Consider the following 17846-nt stretch of genomic DNA (forward strand, 5'->3'; position numbering starts at 1 on the left):
TTATATTTACCCATATAAACAGCCTAGCTAGCTCTTTCAACTTGTTAATGCATAATACAAAGCTTAAAATCCGATCTGATAAGAAGTTAAACTTGTGCTTATCTAATACCCGCCATCGCCGCTCGGGGTAAGGTTATTCCAGCTTAGTAAGCATATAAAAAGAAAAGACGAAAAAGAAGCAAAGAATAAAAGTAAAAGAAGAAGAAGAAGAAGAATCAAGCGGTGAGCTCGGAAGATGAACATCTTATGTCAACAGTAAGGCGTCTCATATGCACGATCAACAAGCCTGAACCCTTCCAGAGACACTTTATATGTGTAAAAAAATACGAGGCTGCCGCGTTGAGTCAGAAGTACGAAGTCTTTTTATGTGTTTCCATACTTCAAACATCGAGCTCGACGGTCGAGAGTATCCGTAGTACGGACAGAGGAAAAGGAATTAATCCCCTAGTGGGCTAAAGATCCATCTTGATACTCCATAAATGTACAGCACTTCGCCGTATCAAGAGCGAAATATCTATGTAAACCCGACTCTTCACCCCCACCGCGAAATACGGCAACAAGCATCACGAGAACTCTTCCCCCCTGTTCTTCGCCCTTGACATGCAGCAATAATAGTTTAGTTTTATGTGTAGATGCAACGCGAGGGTGGAGAAGGATCTGTCGCTGTAGAAACCGTTCGGAGACCACTTTCAGGCATTTGTTCGGCGCCGTGCGCGACCGCGACGAGAAAGATGTCTTCTCCGTGACTCAGGACGAGTTCCCCCCCCCTGGCAAAGGCTTTGCTCGTATAGATAAGCTGGATTCTTTATAAGTTAAGTCGCCTGTCATGGTTGCCGTCCAGGTTTTCCGCCCTCCCATCAACATCTGGCACCCCAACACCCCATAGACGCGACACCTGAGACAACCACATACACAGTACGCAGCAAGACAGAGGGAAGAAGGCGACAAGACGGCGAGAAGGGGAGAGAGAGGCCGATAATGTCTGTGGCTGTCTTGGTGTCCTCTACAGAGTCGTCGTTCATTGGCTAAGAGAGCTTCCCGGGCTTGTCTGACATGCTCCATCTGATAACAAGCCAACACCCTTCGCTAATATAGCACTTATTACACATCCAACAGAGACAGCAGACAGGAGAGAGCACCACGCCCAAGGAGAAGAAGAGGAAGAAGAAGAAAAGGGTGACCTCGCCATGGAAGACTGCGGTGGACGCCCCGTCTGGGACGTTGACGACCTGTCACAATGCTTCCAGCACAGGTGAGCAAAAAATCCTTGCTGGGCCTCTATTTTTCCTTTCTTTTTTCCCACCTTGCTTTTCCTGTCCAGTACACGTCCTCGAGGATAAATCATAATTGACTCTCTGTAGGTACCTCGGGTTCATTCTCCCTATAGCTTCCTGTGCCATCTCGCTGGTTCTGGTCATTGCACACGCTCTGCTTTACCGGATTGCCGAGTACCGGAGGAGGCAGTACAAACAAGCCCCGTCTGATATCGTGGATGTACATGCCAATGGAGCCGACGATGGAGCCTACAGAGATGACGGAGACGAAGAGAGTGACTTGATGCTCAACAAAGTCATCAGTCGCACGGCAGATGTCCTGATTGAGCCCGATAAGCCGCGTGGGAAGACGCTGGTCAACACGATCGAGATACTCGCCTTGGTCGGCCAGGTGGTCACGAACGGTATCGGCATAGCTGCCGTGGGCATTCGTATACCTGCTCAGACCTCCCTTATCGTTCGTCTGGCTTCATGGATATATATCCTGGCCCTCGCCGTTGGGAGACTCGCCTCTTCGCCATCCAGGTGCCCGTCACTACCAAAACTTTGGAACCATACTGCCTCTCTGTACTCACTACAATGGCTCTTCATTGTGTTACCGTTCCGTTCGATCCTCATCCACAGGCCGCAGGATTCCAATATGCCCTTCTTGGCCACGGATTTTGGGCTGTCGACTATCTTGCTGCTGATCGCCCTTACCACCCGAAAGGGCGGAGAGACCGTCCTCGTCCAACACGAAGACGGCATGACTCCTCCCAAGGACCAATTTGCCAGTCTTTTCTCCCTGGCCAGCTTCTCGTGGATGGACTCCTTCATCGCCATGGGATATAAGAACTCCCTGGAAATCAAAGATGTCTGGAACCTGAAGCCAGACGGCCACGCAACCGCGGTCCTGGCCAGCTTCAGACAGTATAAGAAGGCCTGTACCATGGCCTGGAACCTGGTAGGGTACTTTACCCCCGACCTGCTCATCCAGGGTCTCTGGGCAATCTTAGCCAGTCTCTTCACCTTCCTCCCCACCTGGCTCCTCAAGTTTATACTGGAGTATGTTGAAAACCCCGATGAGACGCCCGTAAGTGCTGCATGGCTCTATGTCGTGCTCATGTTTGTCTGTGGAGCCGTCCAGGCAGTCGGAGACGGCCAGTCTCTATGGCTTGGAAGAGAACTCAGTGTCAAGCTTAGAGCCATTATCGTCGGTGAGCTTTACGCCAAAGCTCTCAGACGCAAGGCCGGTGCATTTGTTGGAAGTGCCGCCAAGGGCGAGGATGAGAGTAAGGACCAGCCAAAGGCTTCCAAGAAATCAAAGGGCGAGGGTGAAGATGCACCCAAGAAGGGGTCCGATGGTCAGGCCAACTTGGGGAAGATTATCAACTTGATGGCCATTGACTCGTTCAAGGTCAGCGATATCTGCGCTTATCTGCACTTCCTCTGGGCCAGTGTTCCTACCCAGCTTATCGTAGCCGTATACTTCCTCTATCAGGTCCTGGGTGTCAGCTCTCTGGCTGGAGTTGCAATGACGATCTTAATCGCTCCATTAAACGTTTATATTGCTAGCAGATTCCGAGCTATTCAGTACAAGATACTTGCCGCCACTGATGCTCGTATCCATGCCACAAATGAGGTGTTACAAAATATTCGAATCATCAAATACTTCGCCTGGGAACATCGCTTTGAGGGCATCATAAACGAAAAGAGACAGGCCGAGCTACGTCACATCCGCTCCCGTTACTTGCTCTGGGCCTGGGCTGTTACTCTATTCTACGGCACACCACTTATCACCACACTCTGCACGTTCTACATCTTCACATATGTGGAGAACAAGAAGTTGATCCCATCAATTGCGTTCCCTGCCTTGTCTATGTTCTCGCTACTCCGTGTTCCTCTGGACCGACTGGCTGACATGGCAGCACACGTCCTCGAAGCAAAGGTATCCATTGATCGAGTTGAAGAATTCCTGAGTGAGGAAGAGACCGAAAAATACCATCAACTGAAGGATTGCAGCACTAAGGAGCCGAAAATCTGTTTGGAGAACGCCACGTTGTCCTGGGGAACTGGCAAGATGAATCCTAGCAGCGTGTTGAGTAGCACTGCCCCAGCCTTCCGATTGATAGACGTCAACGTGAATTTCCAGCTTGGAAAGCTAAATATCATCGCTGGCCCAACTGGATCCGGAAAAACTTCCTTGCTCATGGCATTACTGGGAGAGATGAGCTTGATCAAGGGCTCTGTGTCTTTGCCTGGAGCAACCAGTGATCGAGCTGACCTTCGTCCCAACCCAATGACCTCTCTGACGGAAAGTGTTGCGTACTGCGCCCAAGAAGCTTGGCTTGTCAACAATACGATCAAGGAGAATATCATCTTTGCATCATCCTTTGATGAAAATCGATACCAAGCCGTTATCAAAGCTTGCTCGTTGGAACGTGACCTTGAAATCTTGGATGCCGGAGATCAAACTCTTGTAGGCGAGAAGGGCATCAGTCTTTCAGGAGGTCAGAAGCAGCGAATCTCTCTGGCCCGAGCCATGTACAGCAGTGCTCGTCACTTACTTCTCGACGACTGCCTCAGCGCTGTCGACTCACACACGGCCAAGCACATTTTCAACAACGCCATACTTGGTCCGCTCATGATGAACCGCACATGTATCCTGGTCACTCACAATGTTTCGCTCGTCTTACCCCAGGCCGAATATGCTGTCATACTAAACAACGGACGTGTTACAGCTCAAGGCTCACCTAAAGACTTGATTGATGCCGGAGCTATTGAGGATGATATCCTCCGATCAGGATCTCATGGTCCTTCCGAGCTAGCGTCTCGTGTGCCCTCAAATCTTGAAGAGACTGTAGCCGACCAGGCAAAGAATGCTGCCTCTGCCACCAATGGAGGCGTAAGAGCTCTAAAGAAGAAGAAAGCCACAGCAGCTTCACCGCCTACCAATGAAGAGCTGAAAGTTACTGGAAGTGTTCCAATGTCGACTATCTACATGTACCTTCGTGCTATGGGACCATGGTACTTCTGGGTCTTAGCAATGTTCTTCTTCCTTCTCCACCAGCTCGCATCTTTGGCGCCAAATGTCTGGATTAGGCAGTGGGCCAATGCGTATGAGATCAGGAACAGCACCCAAAGCACTGGAGCTACCGCATTCGACGTACCTAGTTTGAATTTTGGAAACACAGCAGCCATGTCGTTTATCTCTCAAACGCCCAAGGAGCCTCAATTTTCCGCCATGCGCAGGAAATATGCCGATATTAACGAATCCTACTACCTCTGGATATACCTTGTCCTCACCATCATGTACATTTTCATTACTTTCATCAGGGAGTGGATTTTCTTCTGGGGCTCCATTCACGCATCGAGAAAAGTCCATGCATGGTTACTCCGAGCTGTGATGCGGGCCAAGTTCAAGTTCTTTGATTCAACTCCCTTGGGTCGTATCATGAATCGATTCTCGAAGGATATTCAGTCTATTGACCAAGACGTTGCAGCTACTGCTATCGGCGTTATACACTGCGCAGCCGCAATTGCTATGATTGTTATCCTTATCTCCGTTATCACTCCAAAATTCTTAATCGCCGGTGTCTTCATCACCGTAATGTACATTGCCCTCGGAGCCTTCTATATAAATACATCCCGTGACCTCAAACGTTTGGAATCCATCCAGCGAAGCCCGCTGTACCAGCAATTCGGCGAAACCCTGAACGGAGTCGTCACTATCCGAGCCTACGGCGACGGCGCTCGCTTTATTTTGGACAATCATGGCCTAATCAACACTTACAACAGGCCTTATATCTACCTATGGGCCGCTAACCGATGGCTTGCCTTCAGAGTCGACATAATCGGTGCCCTAGTCTCATTCTTCGCAGCTGCCTTCCTTATTCTAAGCGCTAATACTGTCGATGCTGGAGCAGCAGGTTTGGCAATGACATATGCTATTACGTTCTCCGAAAACATCCTTTGGTTAGTCAGGCTTTATTCCGAAAACGAGCAAAATATGAACTCGGTTGAGCGTGTGGAGGAATACATGAAAGTGGAACAGGAGGCACCGGCATTGATCCCAGAAACTAAACCGGCTAGAATCTGGCCAAGTAAGGGTGCCGTCAGGTTTGTTGATTATTCCACCAGATATCGCCCTGACCTAGACCGAGTATTGAAGGGCGTGAGCTTCGACATTCAACCTGGTGAACGTGTTGGTATTGTCGGTAGGACCGGTGCAGGGAAGAGCTCCCTAGCGCTAGCTCTATTCCGAGGTCTTGAGGCGGAAACCGGAAAGATTCTAATTGATGATGTTGATATTGGATTGATCGGTCTGCAGGATCTTAGACAAAACATCACGATTGTGCCACAAGACCCCACCCTTTTCACAGGAACGATTAGAACAAACCTTGACCCATTCGGTTTGTTCACAGATGAAGAGATCTTCACGGCCCTACGCCAAGTCCATCTCCTCGGCCCAGCCATGACCAATTCCGAGGAAGCAGAACGGCCACATAGCAATACAATTCCCGAGTCAAACGCTGAATCAGCTCCGTTACTACTTGAAGAAGATACTGTGCCTAACACCCCTCAAGATTCCAACACCCTAGTTGGAACTGCAAACGGCAGCACAGCCGATACAGATGTCAGCGCGGCCCATCTGCAGGATAACAAAAATATTTTCTTGAATCTCGAATCAGCCATCACCGAGTCCGGATCCAACCTTTCCCAAGGTCAACGACAACTCCTCTGTCTAGCCAGAGCCTTGCTCAAATCTCCAAAGGTTCTTCTAATGGATGAAGCAACAGCCTCAATCGACTATGCTACCGATTCCAAGATCCAAGACACCCTTCGCGAATTAAGGGGTAACAACACGATATTGACAATAGCACATCGCCTCCAAACAATCATCGACTATGATAGGGTTCTTGTTCTTGATCATGGTGAGGTAAAGGAGTACGATGGGCCCTGGCAGCTGATTAACAAAGAAGGAGGAATTTTCAGGAGTATGTGTGAAAACAGCGGAAACATGGAGGTTTTGTTGGAAGCTGCAAAGAAGGCCTGGGAACAACACAGATTAGTGGATGATTCTTAGAGCCGCTTCGGATTGGCAGGCTCTTCCTTAGCTAGCCTAAGAAGATTTCCCCTGTTTGTTTTGGCACCCAACAAAAATGAAGAAATTTGTATTTTTCCCTTATTCTTATAACTTTCATTGCGTCTAAAACCTTTCCACTTACCTACAGTGGTACCATTGGAGAAGCTGTGGATTGGTTAGGTGAGTAAGACCCTTTAATCATTCCAACAACACGTTGCTTAGTTACATAGTGCAAAGAGATTTAAATTGTATTTTCATTTTCTCTTTAATTTTTTCCTACCAGCTAGCTATTCTATTCTATGTGACCAACCAAAGAAAGTACTAAGCACCACTGACCTGCCTGGCGAATGTTAACATGTGGCTATCCTCTGTACCTTGAAAGACTATGGGTATATTGTCACAGCTAGGAATGAGATGTCCGTCTTCACTAGATGACTTGCATTGACAGTACACAGCCGTCGCAGACATACCATCCTAATCGAGTAAGCTAGACGTTTTCTTTCCCTCGTTGTTATTCTTGGACGCGGCGAGGGAGTTGGAATAAAACTGGGTGTATTTCATCCGAACACCACCTTTCCCGTCGGAGATAACTTCGGATTTTTCCTCCTTGTCTTCTCGAGGAAAGTTTTGAGACTTTCGCTCTCCAAACAAATCAATGCATGCTTCTTCATCCATCTGTTGCAAACGTTCTTGTAACGCTAAATTTTCTGCTTCTTTTGCGAGCCGAGCGTCTTCTTTCTGGGCACCGCCGGTTGCAAATGCTTGGTATCGTTTGGCGAGCAAAGCGCGCTCTTCAGTATTGCCAGGAGGAAGGAATTCGGCTTCTCGGGGAACAATAGAGCGATTTCTCGGTAGACTTGTAAGGACTTGCCGCGTAGCCACCGCACAGATACAGCTGCAACTACGAAAGCACAGCTCGGTACACTTGTGCCCACATGGGAGCATGCGATCGCATTTCACTTGGCATTGAAGTCTGGAATGGGAGATGCTGTAGTGAGGTCAGTGAGTAATTCTGAGTGTTTTTGAAAGTTAGGTAGTGTCCGTACGCATGGCAAAGAAGAGGGCACGTATGTCCACATGAAAGCTTCTCTCCGCATCGTTGCGAGCATCCGCCGTCAATGTTCGACCATGCTTCCGGATCTATTGAGAAATATCAGTAAAAATGAACCAAATTAATTAATTGTCACGGAACCATACTGCTTATCAGCGTCTTGGCCATGTGTTTTTTGCACATCAGGGGCAAAAAATATCCTAAACGCTTTGGCGCATTTTTCATTATTTGTGCCACTTGCCACCACAATCCGTTGGATATTGCAAGAGATTCTGCATTTCCGAATATATAAAACCCACGTCTGGCACGAGATAATGCAACACAGACGCGATTTTCATTTGCAAGAAAGCCTATATTGTCGCCTTCATTGCTCCTCACTAGGGATAAGAGCACAATCTCATTCTCTTCTCCCTGGTATGAATCGACTGTGACCACTTTTGTATACTGTCCATGAAAAAGTGGGTTATCTTTCAATGCCTTGAGAATGTACTTGCGTTGCCCGTTGTAGAACGTTAAGATCGTAATGTCCTTAACAGGAACGCCGTTCATATGCAGATATACATAAAAACCGACAACCATTCTTGCCTCCTTCTGGTTGTATTTCGAAGATAGGTTATCAAAAGATTCGGCCCATACATGCGTGAAGAAGTAGGAATTGATTCCACCCATGCCAGGTATATCCGGTCGTTCCAGGACGCTAGAATGGTCATGCAGGTCGTTATAAATTGGGGAGAGGATTCGTCGGATTTCTGGAATCATACGTCTTTGGCTGGTCAGGCGCTTGAATGGAATTGAGTTTCGAACGAGTCTTTCGAACATTGAGATACTGAGGTAGTATGGGTCTCCCTCAAGTTCTTGCATGGAACAGCTGCCCCGGAGCTGCTGGTGATCGCCGACTAAGATAAGGTGTTGCAGTGACTCCAAGCATGCTGCGGTGACAGGAGCCTCCAGAACTTCTGCTGCTTCTTCAATCAGTATAATTTTTGGTCGAAGACTAGAGACAAGAGCTCGATATTTGCTTAGGCCTGTAGTAGTCATGCCAATAATTCGTGCCTCCCGAAGAATTAGTGAATCTCTTTCCCATTTCCCTATCTTTGCATTTCTGCACGCCACATTGTACCTCTCGAGAATGCGACGAAATTTGCTGCGCACGATGTCCTTTGCACGTCTCTGTAGCAGTGAGTAAGTTGCAGCGCGTGCAGCACTAGGAATCTTCCACATGTCATCATACTTCAGATAGCTGCCTTCAATGGATTTTTCAGGATAGGATCGGTGCCCTCGAGTCGTGAATAACTCCCTCATACCGAGATATTGGCCTTTCAGGATCTCATAATCGTCGTCATCAAGCCCGTGCTCTGCCTCGAGTTCCTTCAGCTGCTCATATTCGAGATCAATTTCTTCTTCAACAAACCCAAAATTTTCTTGTTCGTAAACCAATTCAAATTTTGTTAGAGCGTCACCAAGCCACACTGACATTGGATCGGTCCGGTCACCGGCTCGTACCCATCCTGTGGCACCTTTAATGAGTGAATTATGCTGAGTTATAGAGATAATCCCCAAATTCAAAAAAAGTGATGGTTGTAGGGGGGAATGGGAATGTTCTGTGCGGAATGGAGAGAGCAACTCAACAACTTGGTCGGTAAGTTCACGCAACTCCTTCCTCGCAGGACCAAGGCTTCCTCCAATAGCGGATGGAAAGTTGTTCTTTTTCCGTAATTCGAACACGGTACGCGTCCTAATATCTGGATCTGCGCTCCTGCCACCAAGACGAACGTATCTCTGCTCAAATCTTGAAATATGGCGAAGAAGTTGATCCAGGGCATGGTTTGTCTGTGCTGCGATAACTATAGGTGGGTCACCGTGCCGAATGTTATCTAACATCACCTTTACTGCAACAACAGAGACATGAGTTTTTCCTGTACCTGGGGGACCTTGGACAATTGATAATCTCTTTGTCATTATCTGATGGAGAGCTTTCCACTGCGAAGGGTCGAGAGTGCTAGGATGTGTCGGCCACTCTTTACTTAGATCAATCTTCTGATGACCCTGTTGATCAGGCAGTACACTGGTCATCTTGACCAATGGATTTTCTTGTAGATATTGCGGTGCCCCAATCGTGGGTTTGAGATCACAGATATATTCTGAGAGTGGGAAGCTATATAACTGTCAGCTTCGGTAGATGGTCATGATTTATAATCTTACTACTTACCTCTCATTCGACAGTTTCTGTAGAGCGCTTAAGGTATGTCTAGCAGCTTCAAAGTACCCAACTCGGCCTTCAACCATGACCCACTCCTGTTGATAATCAAATTCTGCGTCTTCAGGGCGTGCAAAGAAAATATCTATCTCAGGCGGGGATGCCTTAAGGCCGTCTAGTGGTCTCGCAGCAACAGTTGCGACAATACATTTGCTTCGGAATGAGTCACTTGCTGGAGATAATGCAACAATATTTCCAGTCATTAGGCGCTTTGAGTATTCCCATACTATCTTTTTGCCTGCCCTGAAAGTTGAAAATTGGACTCTAGCTGCGATTCCAGTTTGTGCGAAAGTCACTCCGACGATGTGAACCTAGGTAAGACGGCAATCAGTATTCACGTGGTCATATTCATTTATTGTCTTTGGCCTGGCTAGTAAAATATATTGAGTACCTTTTCATAAACACAGCATTGGGATGAGTCTGACATCTTCGGATCGTGACGAAAATATGCAACAGCATCTCGCAATGGGGCAACCGCATCCTCACGGAGTAGTTCGTAATGAGTTTTAAGATAGTCTTCTTTTGATGGCCAGGGGCCCTGAATCTGATTCACGCTAAGTGAAATCACTTCGCCATCATCAAGCCCCAATACCTCTTCGGGAGGGGGTAGCTCAGGCTTAGCAGACCAAGTCCCAGGTGTACCAGAGTGAATTGCCTTTGTAAAATATTCTCTAACCTCCTTATCAATCTGAACTGTTGGCTGAATCTCGATAAACGAGTGAGAAAGAGGCGGCCTTCCTCGACCTCGGACTCGCTGATAACCTCGACCTCGCATCGTAACTCGGCTTAGGTGGTTCTCGTGGCTGAGATCAAGAGAAAAACGAAACAATAAAACTCTTCAAATGGCTCAAAAATTTGAAGGAGCGATACGAGAGGGAGAAATAAACCTGGTGAACTCCTAAAATGAAGTTCAAGTAAAAAATTCCCTGGGCAAAAGAAGCAACAGCTCAACAAAGAGAGCGTAGAAGGAATGAATACCGATAAAGACAGGACAGTTAAGAAACACAAAGAAAGGTCAGGAGAGAAGCAATAGAATTATTAAAATGTGAGAGGAGGAGCGCTAGAGATGTTGTACTTAGGTACCGAGGCAACTGCCATGGACATAGATCACCTAACACAATACTCTGAGAAGAAAGTGCCGGAAGGAAGGCGGAAAGGTAGAGGGGGGAAAAGAGGAGGAGAGCAAGCACTGGTAAGAGCAGTGTTTGATATTAAAGCATTGGTGGGAAAACTTTCTGTTAATATGAGAGTGACTTAAGCCATATCTTTCTTTGTCTCAGGCAAAGAAACATCGCATAATATGATCGGGCGGCGGGATATTGCATCCATAGCCTAGCAGGTTGATAATAGAGCGAGACATGGTTAGTACAGTTTGTCTTTGCAAATATACCATGTCTGTGGCAAACACTTGGTCCCATAGGGTACCAATATTATAGATTAAGTCGATAGGCTCTCATAAAGCTATTTCTAGCCAGTTGAAAAGAGACACTAGTGAGATAACATAGGTCAGTAAAAGACATCAGGATGGCTGGTCTGTTTTTGTCTTGTAACCAGCTCGAAAGAAGAAGTCGAGATAAAAAAAAAAGAGTAGTCGGATTAGCGTTTTTCCAAAGCCGCATTAGGCGCTTCCAGCGTCTAATCGCGGCTACCCTCACGCTTACTTTCTTGCGCGATTCATAAAAAGGGAGGGAAAAAGGCGAACTTTGGAGTTCCTCATGCGACTATTAGGAGTTTCAACGTTTCGTCTTCTCTGCTGTCTCTGCGGGTCCATGTAGCCTCTGGAAGACAATGAGTTCTTCACTCACCGAAGCCTGCCATGCAAATTCCGTTCTACAGTCTGTAACTGGCGCATCCCTAGTCCAATACCACTCCGAATCAGTAACCCACCACCTGTCGGCCCTTTACATACAGTGTTGTTAAAGAGAAATCCGCTCAAGTACAGCGAAGATGCCTTCAATTCTGGAAGATGACGATGACCGCGACCTGGTCGGTAAGTGCGACTTACTGCCAACTTCCCCCACGGTTACCCTGCCTCATATAAAAAAGAGACAATTGCGCTGACCAAGATATATCAAACCCATTAATAGGATCACAAGATGGTAGCTCAGACGGCGGTGTGGATGACACCATGCAGGATATGGATGAAATGGATGTTGATGTTGAGCCTGAACCTGAGCCCGAGCCTAATTCCCCTTCCAACTCCAGCGTTGTGGACTCGGAGAGCCAGGCGAGAAACACACAAAACCCCGAAGTCATAATAACAGCACCTACTATTGATCCGGTCCCGGATCAACCCTTCATGTACCGGCCGCAGATCCGCCCCGAAGCACTAACAGCTGCAACCTACGATATTGTCCCTACAACAGCTGCCCCTCACAGTACCTCTATCAATGCTGTCACGTCGACTGCCGATATGCGCTGGGTGTTTACTGGCGGCTCCGACGGATACGTACGAAGGTTCAATTGGGTTGACTCTATAAATAGTAAGCTCATGCTTACGGTTGCTCAGCGTCATCCTTTTGTTGACAGCGTTGTCAAGGCGGGCGTCTTGGTGAACTACTGGGAAAATTTGGACGGCGCCAGCATGTCGCCGGTGTACTCACTTGCCGCCCAAGCCGAAGGTTTATGGCTCCTTTCGGGCTTGGAATCAGGTTTTATACGACTACAGTCTGTTCGCCATGATGAAGGCAAAGAGATCGCGGTGCTTAAGCAACATACCTCGGCTGTATCAGTTTTATCCCTTACCCAAGATGAAAGGTCACTTTTGTCCGGGAGCTGGGATAAGAAAGCCTTAGAGTGGGATCTCGACACCGGTAAAGTGAAGCGCACCTTTGGATCAGGCATCGGACAGGTTTCCGCTATTGAATTCCGCCCTGAATCGAGCCTTCCTGTCCCACGGGAGATTGTGGAACGGCCGCTAACCAATGGAACATATTCGTCAAATAACCGTGCTGCCGCTTCTGTCAACCAAAGCTTTGTAAACGGCGGAAGTAATCATAAGGACGGTCAATCTACCGATCAGCAAGCGGGGTCACCGGCCGATTCCCTTTTTGAAGCAGACTCACTTTTTGGGGATGCAGAAGGCGGTGGGGATGCAGATGCGCCATCCGGTGGTGCATTTGCAGCGGAAGACGACGAGTTCTCTCAAGCACTGGCAAATGGAATAAAACAAAAGCAACCGACATCACGAAAGGAAGCAGAAGACAGCGGCCCTAGCGCCATGCCAAATGGCATAGCCTCAAATTCGGAGTCTCAAACAGAAACTATCCCAGATTCAAGCGCAGGCCAACTTCAATCCGCCAATGAGCCACAGGATTCACAAGTAAATGGAATATCCGACTCGATGATGAGTGGTCTTCCACATGCAGAAGATCTGGAGTCTTTAACGGCTGCCTTAGAGACAAGCATAATGACCAATGATATGGAATCCTCTGGGAATGCCAATAACACTTTCTTATCCGCTTCTATAGATGGTACCATTCGGGTGTGGGACCGTAGGCAATCTGATCCAATTGCTCGCATTACATCACGAAATTGCCCCCCTTGGTGTATGAGTGCGTGCTGGTCTCCCGATGGCAACTATATTTATGCTGGTAGGCGAAACGGCACTGTTGAAGAATACAGTCTACACAAAGGTCTTCGAGACCCGCAGCGCACCTTTAAATTTCCACATGGAAGTGGTGCGGTATCATCCCTTAAAATAATGCCCAACGGCCGACATCTCATCTGGTATGATTTTTATTTTCAACTGTTTTCAACCCTTTCCTATGCCCTCCTTTCATACGAACCCGGGCATACATCAGTTATTTTCATAGATTGCTAATTTGTCCCAAAACTAACAGTGCCTCGCACGATATTCTACGTTTATACGACTTGAGGGAAGAACAAACCTCTAGATCATCAGTTCCTTTTCTCATTATCCCTGGCCACCGTACAGGTACCATTTCTCAGCTTTACATGGATAGTGCTTGCAAGTACCTAATATCCACTGGTGGCAACCGGGGATGGGAAGGCTCGACAACGGAAGTTCTCCTAGGATATGAGATATCTGCCTTACAATCTTAATCAGGGCATATGCTAGGTGTTGCCGTTCTTGCCCAACTTTAGCACCGTCATATATCACCTTACATTTTATCACCATCTTACTCTTTTCTCATCTAGCATTCTTTACTATTTACCAGTGGCCAAAAGTTGGCTTCTTGCTACAATATTACGATATCCTTTTCCTCGTCTAATTGGGTCTATAGGGTCTGGTTGGCGGATGGCGTTCCTCCTCTGTTTGATGCAGAGGACTCATTTTCGCTTTCTCTCTCTCTCTTTTCTTCTTTTTTCTGGGAAACACATGATTTAAAAGAGTAGGGAATTCAATGTATTAGAATGGGCATGTAAATCTACTACGCAGCCCTCTACAGTCTATCTATTTTCTAATGTCCAGGCATTATAAACCTGTTGGTAATCAATTTGACCATTTTTCGTAATGTGAAAAAGATTATTTAAGTCATTATCGTTTAAAATACTCCTTTGTGTAGCCGTATATAAACATATTCAGGAAAATGCCAGTCAGGAAGCCTCCCCATTCCATCCATTCCGTAAATCCCCATCAAAGACATGATAAGTATAGTATGAAATACACCAATTTCCCTTTTAACCTTGTCTGGAACCAGTGGATATAAAACCAACAACACATAACAAGCTTCTATATTAGAAAATAAAACTAAAGACCAAGGTTCACACCATCGCACACTGATTGGACTTGTTTTTTCCATTCACTGTAATGCATGTCTGCGCTTCCGCCTCGGTGCACCATACCGCTCTCAAAGTAAACGTAGGCTGGGCCTGGGTGCCTTCCGGGTGACTCAGATGACTCCATGACAAAGTTCATTTGTTGCATTGTTTCGGAGTTTAGGATGTGCGGCTTTGGGGGTGCCTTGCTGCCTGTGGGGGATGAAAAGGCAGATGGTTCGCTGGCCACTAGCAAGGCTGGCGGTAACTGGCGCTGCGTAATAGAGAGATGCGTTGAAATCCAAGTAGAAGGGATCATTTTAGAGGACCCCACTTTCATTATCTCACCAATATCGGAGGTAATCATCTGTTCTAATTTGTCAATGTTGACAAGATGACCAGGAGAGCGCAAGAAAAGAACCCTCTCATATTCAACTAGCTTGGCTGAAGCCTTTTTCATCATCTGGGTTTCTGATAGCGCTCCGGGTCGGATATCTGATGTATCAATTCCCTTGACAACAGCATTGAGCCTGGCGCTTGATTTTTTAAGAATAGTGAGGGCAGATGAGACACTTTTGGTTGGAGAGCTAGTGTCCCATGATTTTGGATAAAGAAGAATCTGCTCGGTGGTTTGAGAGCTATTTGACGCAAGGTGCTCAAAGAAGAGGACGGTAGAGCAGATATCGGAGGCGATTGGTTTCGTCAAAATATGAAGATATGCATGCTTCGCTTTCTCTATTTTTTGCTCATTTTCAACATCTTCCTCAACTAGCTCGCCCAGGGGAGATTGGTTCCCTTGACTAAATTTTGTTCGTCTCCCCAAAATATTTCCTTTTTTCTTTTCATTTAATTTCGCTGTTTTCTCTGAAGGGCGCTTGTTGTCGTCCCATATCGGCTCGGAAGGATAGGCTGGTTGGATTTTGGGGTTTGCAGACGGTGACCGCTGTAATGCGACCCGGATATGCCTGACCGACTGCTGCTGCAAGACATAGCCGGATAAAAAGAGGATAAGGGTAAAGAAACCGATTATCGATGATGATAATGCGACTCCAACAGTAGAAGAACTAAGTAATACCATGATGCAAACAGTTGTTTATGTGTACGTAGAGCATGTATGTAAACACATCATTGGAGAGGGGGAAACGAAGAGACCAGCAACAGTATAAATATTACTTGGATATGTATAAGTAAGAGAGTCATCAAACCATTATGTCCTTTGCTCCGCGCAGAACTTTGGAGCCAAGTTCCATCATCATCATCATCAAACGGGCTGATGGCGGTTGGAAGGGCAACGGAGCTTATCGATAAGCCACCAACTTTAATTTGATGCCTGAAGAGAAAATACTTTCAAGCTTCAATTTCTCACCAAAACTGGTACCCATCAGCATATTATTCCCGGGGGGACTTTTCGGCTCCTTACCCTCCTCTAAAAACACGTTAATCGATCCTTTGCGGGACATTGAGTTGAGTCATGTCTCATCACCGCGCAGATGCCAGCGCTCTTCTCGATACCCGTGGCTATTCAGGCCCACTGATCCGCGGCGTAAACCCAGCGACTCTCTTCGAAAAAGCAGTGCGTGACCGAATAACAGACTCTTACTATTGGAAAGAACAGTGTTTCGGATTAAATGCGGCAACCCTTTGCGACAGAGCGGTTGAATTAACGTATATCGGTGGAACATATGGAGTTGGGCAGAAGCCAACCCCTTTTCTTTGCCTCGCGTTCAAGCTTCTACAACTCGCGCCAGAGAGAGATGTGATACTAGAATATTTGAATTTCCACGACCCAGAAGCGGATAAAGAGGAAAATTCTGGTGATGGGGGGAATAATCCAGGCGCAGATGACGATCCGGACGATGCACAGGACAAAGCCGATGCGGCAATATTAAAAGCTACGGGTGACTTTAAATATCTGCGCGCCCTAGCAGCATTTTATGTGCGACTTACTTTTGAGCCGGTAGAGATATATAAAACTCTGGAGCCGCTTTTGATGGATTATAGAAAGCTAAAGAGACGCACGAAGGAAGGCTTCTTGTTGACACATATGGATCAGTTTGTTGATGACTTGCTCACAAAAGACCGAGTGTGCGGAACCAGTTTATGGAAGATACCAGCAAGGACTATGCTGGAAGACTTGGATATGCTTGAAGAAAGGGTCAGCCCCTTGCAGGATGAGCTTGAAGAACTTGACGAAGAGAGTGAAGAGGAGGGCGAGAAAGAAGAGGGTGAAGGCGACAAAGAAGATAGTGCCAGTCCCTGATCGCAACAACGATCCTTTGCGCTTGCCAAAGACATTTATACCCCACGGGCTATCTGTTTATAGCACTGGTGGCTCTAGGCCACTGATGCGATCCAGAGGTGTCTTCCAATCATGATACTATGATTCTTCTATCTCGTCGCCCAAATACCCACAAGTATCTACCTCGGGCCTTGCTAAGGTATAATCGCCTCTACGTACGGAGCCCCGTTTCAGGTCCCAGGCGAAGGCAGCCAGTTTGCAGGCTCCGTTACGGGGACGGCGAATGAGAATGATGGTGATCTACCCATAAATTGATGCCCTCATTGCTCGTTATGAGCTTTTCTATGGCCATGGGTTTAACAAGTTATGACCATACTAGGCTACCAGAAGCGAGTAGCTATAAAGCGACAAGTCCAAAAAAAAATCCAAAAACAGGCCAATGGGCCAACATTTTGACGATAATTTCACATTATTAAACACCATATCAATTACGATATTATTTACATACCATTTAGCACCAAAGAAAGACCGATAAATTCCTAGATTTCGTAAAACGCGACCGTAAATAGACCAAGATGGGCTGCCGTCATTACGCTATAAGGGTTATTAAAACCTTTGCTGACCATGGTATTTCTCCTCTCTCATCCAACATGCGAACTTCCCAATCCTTCACCCATACTTCGAATGTAGGAATAACAACATGCTCCACATGCCATATGTTTTTATATGGCGTAACTGATTTTCCCGTCTTGAGGATTTTTGCGGGCAATATACGTACATTTACACCCTTGTACACGTTCAAACTCATTCAACCAATCATCATTCGCTGCTCTCGCTCATATTTGACATAGTCATCCATCATATATTTAATAGATAAACTATCATCGCTCGAAAATTTTGGAAATAGCGTCTGTAGTTTTTGAACGGTTACTCGGACAATCTAAAGGCGGAGTTTAGGGTCTTTTCTTATACTAGAACCCAGATATAATTCTCAGGAAAAAATCTCTGGCAGTGCTGTCCTCTGCGACTGGCAACCACTATGTCTTTTTGAGCGTTTATTCAATCATCCAATTTGTCAAGCACATAAAATAGGCCTCCAAAAGTACACGTATCGAAAATGATTTTAGTATGCCATGTACCGGTTACTCTATGGAGATCAATATTTATATCAATTCCGATATTACAAGCGTATCAATATTCAAATAGTTATAATTTCCAGAGTCATACGATGCAAGCAA

At 46.5% G+C, this 17846-nt stretch overlaps 5 protein-coding genes across 5 annotated transcripts; 3 read left to right on the plus strand and 2 right to left on the minus strand.

The window, feature by feature from the left end:
- Positions 1–1187: 1187 nt before the first annotated feature.
- Positions 1188–6339, plus strand: MCYG_02089 (ATP-dependent bile acid permease; the record flags this gene model as incomplete). Its single annotated transcript, XM_002849109.1, has 2 exons — positions 1188–1252; positions 1362–6339. 2 exons carry the CDS (start codon positions 1188–1190, stop codon positions 6337–6339), a joined length of 5043 nt encoding a protein of 1680 aa, XP_002849155.1.
- Positions 6340–6813: 474 nt separating this feature from the next.
- MCYG_02090 (helicase required for RNAi-mediated heterochromatin assembly 1) lies at positions 6814–10422 on the minus strand (the record flags this gene model as incomplete). The annotated part of the gene is made up of 5 exons (XM_002849110.1): positions 6814–7234; positions 7287–7327; positions 7532–9545; positions 9600–9958; positions 10039–10422. The coding sequence occupies 5 exons, from the start codon at positions 10420–10422 to the stop codon at positions 6814–6816; spliced, it is 3219 nt and encodes a 1072-aa protein (XP_002849156.1).
- Positions 10423–11594: 1172 nt separating this feature from the next.
- MCYG_02091 (transcription factor SPT8) lies at positions 11595–13712 on the plus strand (the record flags this gene model as incomplete). The annotated part of the gene is made up of 4 exons (XM_002849111.1): positions 11595–11637; positions 11735–12096; positions 12157–13376; positions 13490–13712. The coding sequence occupies 4 exons, from the start codon at positions 11595–11597 to the stop codon at positions 13710–13712; spliced, it is 1848 nt and encodes a 615-aa protein (XP_002849157.1).
- Positions 13713–14361: 649 nt separating this feature from the next.
- MCYG_02092 (conserved hypothetical protein) lies at positions 14362–15447 on the minus strand (the record flags this gene model as incomplete). Its single annotated transcript, XM_002849112.1, has 1 exon — positions 14362–15447. One exon carries the CDS (start codon positions 15445–15447, stop codon positions 14362–14364), a length of 1086 nt encoding a protein of 361 aa, XP_002849158.1.
- A 393-nt stretch (positions 15448–15840) lies between these two features.
- MCYG_02093 (pre-mRNA processing factor) lies at positions 15841–16629 on the plus strand (the record flags this gene model as incomplete). Its single annotated transcript, XM_002849113.1, has 2 exons — positions 15841–15942; positions 15985–16629. The coding sequence occupies 2 exons, from the start codon at positions 15841–15843 to the stop codon at positions 16627–16629; spliced, it is 747 nt and encodes a 248-aa protein (XP_002849159.1).
- Positions 16630–17846: the final 1217 nt, after the last annotated feature.

Source organism: Microsporum canis, genomic scaffold, assembly GCF_000151145.1.
Source record: "Microsporum canis CBS 113480 supercont1.2 genomic scaffold, whole genome shotgun sequence".
In the NCBI taxonomy this organism is placed as follows: domain Eukaryota; kingdom Fungi; phylum Ascomycota; class Eurotiomycetes; order Onygenales; family Arthrodermataceae; genus Microsporum; species Microsporum canis.